General features: G+C 37.2%; 1 protein-coding gene across 1 annotated transcript; it reads left to right on the top strand.

The window, feature by feature from the left end:
- The first annotated feature begins 4059 nt into the window (after positions 1 to 4059).
- On the top strand, positions 4060 to 4901 carry LOC119508289 (translationally-controlled tumor protein-like). Its single transcript, XM_037801913.1, has one exon. The coding sequence runs from the start codon at positions 4181 to 4183 to the stop codon at positions 4697 to 4699; it is 519 nt and encodes a 172-aa protein (XP_037657841.1). The 5' UTR covers positions 4060 to 4180; the 3' UTR covers positions 4700 to 4901.
- Positions 4902 to 8314: the final 3413 nt, after the last annotated feature.

Raw genomic sequence — 8314 nt, 5'->3', positions numbered from 1 at the left:
AAGACATCCAGAGATGACAGGTGCTTTGCTTGGGAAGTGCAGAAGCTGGGACCATCTCTTACTGTTTCCAATAAATTTATTAGTAAGTTTAAGGGGATTGGCAATTGAATTACGGTCGGAGTAGTGTGGCAGAAGACAAAAGAGCAAGCTGTCAGTGAAATTTAAGTTGTTTACAATGGTTTAGGAAAACTGTAGTAGGTTTCTCTATTTCCCCATGAGGAAGGCTCCAGGGGTGGTTCTGAAAGAAGCAAGATTAATATCCCTCCCTCTTCCATTCCACCCAGGGTCTAATGTGTTCTTTTCTCAGCTGCTGGTTTGTTGCTGTCTGTTCACTGTCACAAAATCAGTGTATCCTATTCCAGTAACTGTAACTTTACTCTTTTTTCAATTGTCAGGCCCATTCCTTGTGTCTGAAAGGGTCAAGTGCAAGAGGGACAAGGAAATTTTTATAAAATTTATAGAAACCTAATATGTTCCCTACTTTAGTCTGTAAGTACCACTGAAGGGGGTCTTGGTAAGTAGTATACCCAACCAAGTGATCATTATCATTATGATCTAGGATTCCTGTTAATCCAACAAATGAATATAGGAGCTGAGCCAGAATTAAGTTTGAATCCTCTAAGTATCCTTTTGGTGAGGCTGTCACCTGGAGACTATATCAGTTAGACTAGCCTGGGGTTGCCAGTATGGGAATGGTCAAGGTAGACTCCTGAATTTTCAAAATAGGTCTATGTAACTCCCCACCCTTTCTGTCCTGATTATTATCCTAGAAGTGGCTGAAAGAGGATAATCCCATTGCCTTACTAAGATGAGAGAGATAGAGTCAGAAATCATTTGAGTTAGTTTTTAAGGAGGCCATTCCAACGCTCAATACCAGATGCCTATGAATGGTAGTAAGCATGGAAGGTTCACTAAATATCTTGACTATCAGACCATTGTTGAATGGCTTTTGCAATAAAAGGCACATGATCACCAGACTGGTCCAGAAAGCAGAACAAATGACAGATTAATTTCATGGGCCACATTGGTGTGGCCAGAGTAGTCTGATCAGTTGGATCATAACCTGAAAAAGTGGTCAATAGCACTGAGGCAACACGATAGCCTTGGGGGGTAGAGGGGTCAAAGGCCCAATGTAGTTAACCTGTCAGAAGCAGACAGGGTCTATGCCCTATTTGATGTAATCCTTTCCACTGTAAGAGAACTGGGTCAGATTTTGGCAGAAGTCATAAGGCTGGCATGCAGTAGAAGTCTCTGTGTCAGAAATAAAGTCATTTGCTTCGCCCAGTCTATAATTGTGGATATGCTGCCATGTCTTGTAAAATGATGGACCCAGGAAGCAGTTGAGACATCTGGGTGGTGCTTGATTGCAACCAGTCTCATCAGAGATTGAGCCCTTACTCAGGACATCTACATGAGTGACCACAGCTATCCAACTGGCAGCCACGATTTGTTTCCACAATTCATGACCCCAAAGAGGGATGTCTGTCTTTAATCTGCCAGACTGCAGTTTTCCAAGTGGCAAATCAAACACTTAGGCCAAGATTCAGGAAAAAAAAACATAAAATGGTTCATCAAGGGGTTCATCAGGCCAAAGGGTAAAGGACAGTATTGACTGTTTTAAAACTTCAACTTCTGTGTGAGATCAAGGGAAGAGATGTTTATTTGGTGCGGGATCTATATTTTCTGTAGCATGCTGTATAATTTAACTTGCACGGTCAGTTTATTCAGACACCATAATTACATGGAACTTTAAATAGGAAGTGAGATCTGGTAGGTTTGCACAGGTTAAGTGTGAAATCCCGATACATCCCAAAGTAATTTGGGCAGAGAATAAAAATATATTTGCAGGAACTTGGGGAAAATGCAGAAATATTAAACTTCCCCACCTGGGTTATTACTGATATTGTCACAAACATTGAGGACTACCAATTTAGTAGGCTGAGCCCTCAATCTTGCCCTTAAAGCTAGTTACTGCAAAAGAGAGGTTAAGCCTACTTATAACCTAAGATTCTTCCCCAGAGAACCTCTTTGTTGCTCAAATGCGGCCCTCTCTCTAAGAACCCTCAGAGGTAAACTCACTGCCCTCCCCGCTACATGGGACATGACTCCCAAGAGTTTAAATCTCCCTGGCAACATGGGACATTGACTCCTAGAGATAAGCCTGGACCTGGCATCGTGGGATTGAGAAAGTCTTCTTGACCAAAAGAGGAAAGTGAAATGAAACAAAATAGTTTTAGTGGCTGAGAGATTTCAAATGGAGTCAAGAAATCATTCTGGAGGGTAATCTTATGCTCTATATAGATATCCCTTTGTAGTTCTTTGTGTATTGGAATAGCTAGAAGAAAATACCTGAAATTGTCGAACTGCAACCCAGTAGCCTTGATTCTTGAAGATGATTGTAGAACTATGTAGTTTGCAGTGTGACTGTGTGGTTGTGAAAACCTTGTGGCTCACATTCCCCTCCAGTGTATGGACAGATGAGCAGAAAAATGGGAACAAAAATTAAATGAACAACAGGGTGGGAATGGGGTGATGGTGGAATGTTTTGGGTGTTCCTTTTTACTTTTATTTTTATTCTTAATTTATTTGGAATAAGGAAAATTTTCAAAAATTGTGATAAATGCACAACTATATGATGGTACTGTGAACAACAGATTGTACACTGTGGATGACTGTATGGTATATGAACATATCTCAATAAAACTGAATTAAAAAAAATTATGTACAGCCATTTTGGAAAACAGTGTGGCAGTTTCTTATGAAGTTAAACATACCATATGATGTAGCCATTTCACTCCTAAGTATTTAGCCAAGAAAAATAAAAACACGTCTATACAAAGATTGGTACTCAAATGTTCGTAACTCTCTTAGCTCTAATTGACTAAGTCTATTGGAGGATGGGGTTTTGCCATGCAACCTGCTCACTGTGCCAAAATCTGTGGAGCAAGTTGCTACACAGTGTGTCATGGGAACACAGGCTCAGGGCCCAACAGTAACTTTCAGCAAATAACCACTCTATTACTTACACAGCATGGATACTATTGGGGCCGGTCTCTCTGGTGGGCAAAACTGCTCAGGTTGGGTCGGTAGATGGCAGCCCTGCATGCCCCACTTCACGCTGGAAAAGAGATAAGTCTATATTGTTTGAGTGTGGTATTTATCCATCCTGGGGAGAAGGGGGCCCTGACACTAAAGATTCTTGCCTTGATTAGCATCTGGTCGGGTCTTTTCATTAGACTTAACCTCTCCCCCAGGTTTTGGAGTGGAAACAGTATGAAACAGCATCGCACTTTACAAGAGGTAGTGCGGGGGTGTGTTGGGGCATAGGCAAGGGCTGGGAGACGGCTGCTGAGCCTGCGCCCGACTTCCCCAGCATCTGACTCTCATGAAGAGGAGATTTACAATATAAAAACCTATGCTCTTTGCTAGGGATAATCTCATCCATTAATTTCTCTTCAATTTTTATTAATTTAGTTTAGATTTTCTGACAAGGGAAGTTGGGAAAAAGAGTGCATGAAAAGAGATCTTTCTGAAGCTGTGCTTTAGAGGAACACAATTCGTTTGATCAGATTTAAGGATAGTCAATTCAGAAAAAATACTCAAGTTTAATTTTTTTTTATCAAAATAAATAGCTTTATTTAATCCCATGAGGAAAACTGCATAATTTCACAGCTTTGAGTACATTCTTTATTGTTGATACGTTAACTTCTCATCTTCAATCCTGAATTAGATTGAGAGCAAACTGAGAAGCTAGATGGGCTACATGTAGTCTCATGTGAGATCATCACTGTCCCAAGTTATGTTTGAAAAGAAATCATAAAAGCAGATCCTTTTTTTAGTCTTTCTTAATCCTACAAAGAGGTTTAGGAGTATCTTGACTGTTCTCTAAAATAAAACCAGAAGGGATTATACTGAGATGTTTTCCCTTAAGTAACATTTCTCAGTTTCGAATGGGCTTCTCAGGTGCTTGAGTGTTAGGACATTACATTATTAGAGACCACAAATTTTAATTTCGGAAATTGCTTCATGAAGAGACTGCATAGTTGTAGAAAGAAGACATCAGGCTTTTCCGCCCGCTCCCCCCTCCCCCCGGTGCCGCTCCGGCCGCTCCGCGCTCGCTCCGAGCTCCGGGCTCCTGCCACGCCAGCGCCGCTGCCGCCGCCTCCCTCCAGCCGCCATCATGATCATCTACCGGGACCTCATCAGCCATGATGAGATGTTCTCTGACATTTACAAGATCCGGGAGATCGCGGACGGGCTGTGCCTCGAGGTGGAGGGGAAGATGGTCAGTAGGACAGAGGGTGGCATTGATGACTCGCTCATTGGTGGAAATGCCTCTGCTGAAGGCCCCGAGGGTGAAGGTACCGAAAGCACAGTCGTCACCGGTGTTGATACTGTCATGAACCATCACTTACAGGAAACTAGCTTCACAAAAGAAGCCTACAAAAAGTATATCAAAGATTACATGAAATCAATCAAAGGCAAACTTGAAGAACAGAGACCAGAAAGAGTAAAACCTTTTATGACAGGGGCTGCAGAACAAGTCAAGCACATCCTTGCTAATTTCAAAAACTACCAGCTCTATATTGGTGAAAACATGAATCCAGATGGTATGGTTGCTCTCCTGGACTACCGTGAGGATGGTGTGACCCCATATATGATTTTCTTTAAGGATGGTTTAGAAATGGAGAAATGTTAACAAACTTGGCAATTCCTTGGATCTATCACCTGTCATCATAACTGGCTGCTGCTTGTCATCCACACGATACCAGGACTTAGACAGATGGACTGATGCCATCTTGAACTCATTTATTTTGACCTTGATTTATTTGGAGCGGAGGCATTGTTTTTAAGAAAAACATGTCATGTAGGTTGTCTAAAAATAAAAATGCATTTAAACTCAAAAAAAAAAAAAAAAAAAAAAAAAAAAGAAGACATCAGGCTCTTAAGGATTTTGGAAAGGTGCGATGACCACATTTACTATCCCCTGGGCTTGTATATTCTGCAGAGGTAAAGAAATACGAGCTTTAAACATATGATTGTGGTTGTACCCTAGAAACATATGTTCTTAAACTTAGTCCATTCTTGTGGGTGTGGACCCATAGTAAATAGGGTCTTTTCAAGATATTACTTCAGTTAAGGTGTGGCTTAAATGAATCAGATTACTGGAGTCCTTCATGAGGACAGTGAAAGTTAGACACAAGAGTCAGAGCAAATAGAAGCTGAAAATCAATGGAACCTGGAAGAGAAGGAAGAGAAGGGAGAGGCCAAGAGAGAGCACTATGTGCACTGCTTTGTGACACAGGAGCCAGTGATCAAGGATTCCACCGGTGGGCAGCCAGCTCCAGAACAGCAGTCTTCAGGAAGAAAATACCACCTTTATGAGGCCTCAAAACTGTGAGACAATAAATTCCCATTGTTCAAGCCAATCTATTTCATGGTATTTGCTTTAGCAACGAGGAAACTAAAATGATCAACCTTTTCTGAAGGTTCTTATTAGAAACAAGAAGAATACCTAAAGGCCAGAGATAGTGAATATCTAATCCAGGTTATCTTTTAAAAGAAAAGAAGCATCTTGCTTCTCTGCATGTATCTAACCCTTGTTCATCATCAGTTACTTGTGCTCTTTAATGCTTTTGATGAAACACAAATTTTAATTTTTATTTTAATGTCTCTTCTATAAGAAACTTATTTACTAAATATTAAGCCAAAAGAATATGTTGAGAATTTCAACAGAATGAATGAAAAATTACCCTTCCAAGTAGATTTGACTGATTGCCAGTATCCAACTAACTGAAAAACACTTCCCATCTCAATAGCTTCTGTCAGACATAAAAAACAATCAGTAATTTAAAATAAACTACACTTCTTCCATACCTAGAAATACAGGGGTTTAAAATGGTGAAAGAAAATAGTTATATATCTTCCCCTTTGTCAGAATTCTCCTAACTCTGATGTTCATAAAATAAACCACACAGTTTTATACAGGATTAGTTTATTATCTATTATTTATGTGTAACCTCAAACAATCTAGATATATACAAAAATTTGGAATGTTGAATAAATGCTGATCAATAAAAATATTACATAGCTGCTAATGGGATTTTAAGTACAGGAAGTTATTACTAAAAAGTTTATAATTCTGTTTATGGACATGTTTATATGTGAAAGATTTTTTCAAGTATATACATATTTTCATCTCCAGTTCAAAGAATTCAGAAAAATATTTACAAAATAAATAGGTGGGTATCTTCAGAATTTCACTGGTTCAGATAAACTGAGTCCTTAATGAACCATCATAAAACTTTAGTTTGTGTAAAACAATTTCATATTGAATAAATTACTCTGATCATATAATTTTTATTGGTTTAAAATTTTAGGATAAGAAATTTTAAACTCTTACTAAAAATAAGAGTTTTGGTTTTGAAGATTGGCTATATAAAACATAAAGTCAGTTATGGATATGGGTGTTTTCAGCAAACTACTCAACAGTATATAAACTAAAAAGTATTCTCCATTTCCTCAAAAGATTCAAATCATTACTATTCTTTTCACATCTAGAAACTTTATTATTACCATAACAAAAATTTTAATGAAGAGTCCTTCTTTGTTTAGTAAAAAATAACATCATTGTCTAATTTTAATTTTCTGATATTTTGGAAGAAACTTTTGGCTATTTAAGCACAAAATGTTCTTGTTATTGGTTTTTTATCTTGTATCATGTATTACTCTCACAGACAACAAACTTTCTTACTCAGTTTTTTTATGTTGCAAGACATTAAAGTTTTAAAAGTTAACCAGAGAAGAATAAAATAGTAGTGCATATAGCACCTGTTGCACTTGTAATATTTCAAAATAAAATGCAGAAGATTAACTTAAGGTCAGGTTGGTAAAAGAATCAATTGTTCTTTTGGGATTATTTCCTTTTCTAAAATTATACTCTGTGTATCTGGTTCAAGGTAAAGTAGTTGAAAGTTTCACAAGTATACCTACTTAATGTATTTTCTATCAAAGGGAAATGTTACTGTGAAAAATTGGTCAAAATCAATAAAAAAGTATGTAACTATTTTACAATGCCAAAATTAATATTTTAAAATAAACAAAGAATAAAGGGACTATCAAGGCTTGTCTTAAAGATGCGGTTTGCCATTTTTTCCTTTAAGATTACAATGCACATACAATAAGTGAATTTTATCAAAATACAGCACATTTCTTTTATATTCATAAAAATCAATTCCTATGCGAATAGTACTGAAAATCAACTAAAATGAGTTAAAATTTACAAAGAGTTGTTAAAGGGTTTCAATCAAAATTATTAAAATTACACAGTACAACAAGCAATTGATAACACCCTGAAAGAAGTACAGTATTTCAGTTCACATATTTTAAAAGGTACTGCTTATTTACTCTGATCAGCAAGTAAGGAACAAGTCCAACTCATTTTTGCAAAAATAATGTAGGTTGGTGTTTTCACTAGTCCTATAAAAGTCTTAATTAAATCCAGATTTAAGAACAAAGCATAACAGTTTAAAAATTCTCAAAGTATATTTCTTAGTAATCAAAAATGAGTTGCAATAACTGAATATTGCTCTAACGAAAGGCTCCAGACTAGCCTATCTTAAAACAGCTATTGGTCTTCTATGGCACTTTTTTCTGGTCCAAATAACCATGCATTAATTCTTACCATTGCATGTTATTCAAAATTTATTTGATTACATAGACAGAACAAAAATAAAATTAATGGTTTGGATAAATAAAATTAACACACCTATCATCAATTATTTGTTACAGTAAGTAGGAACAAAGGCCGTTGGTGGTAAAACACTATTATACTGATACTCAGAAACCCTTTAATGACTCTGAAGTGTCAAGTTCACATTTAATGATACCTGTAGGAACAGCCCTTTATTTGAACACCTTTATACACTGGCAGGCCTCAAGGACCAATCCCTTTGCTCCACAACTCTCCACAGCAATTCTTTATCACTGCGTCAGTTTCACAAACTTGCTTTGGTTTCCTAGCTCCGTGCCTACTGTTTCCTTTTATTTTACCAAGGCATTGCAAGGCAAACAAAGTCAAGAGGCTTTCCTAACCCTTCTTACATTTTGTGTTACAGGCAAAACAATCTTAAAACTAGCCATTTTAGTTTCACTTGTTACTTAAAAAAAATTATAAATTAGATTAAACGGGAATACAAATTATAAAGCAGATTGCAAGTACCACCATTTGCAAAAAAATCAAGGGATTTCCATGGCACAGAAAAGGCATGGACATGCATCTACAGTATAGTTAAAAATTTCCTGTGACTAAAAA

This window comes from Choloepus didactylus, chromosome 13, assembly GCF_015220235.1.
Source record: "Choloepus didactylus isolate mChoDid1 chromosome 13, mChoDid1.pri, whole genome shotgun sequence".
Classification (NCBI taxonomy): Eukaryota; Metazoa; Chordata; class Mammalia; order Pilosa; family Megalonychidae; genus Choloepus; species Choloepus didactylus.
The sequence above is the reverse complement of the archived record's forward strand: the minus strand, read 5'-3'. Positions and strand labels throughout refer to the sequence as shown.

Coding starts and splice junctions, on each gene's coding strand:
- LOC119508289 (XM_037801913.1), top strand. CDS start 4,181: ATGATCATCTACCGGGACCTCATCAGCCATGATGAGATGTTCTCTGAC.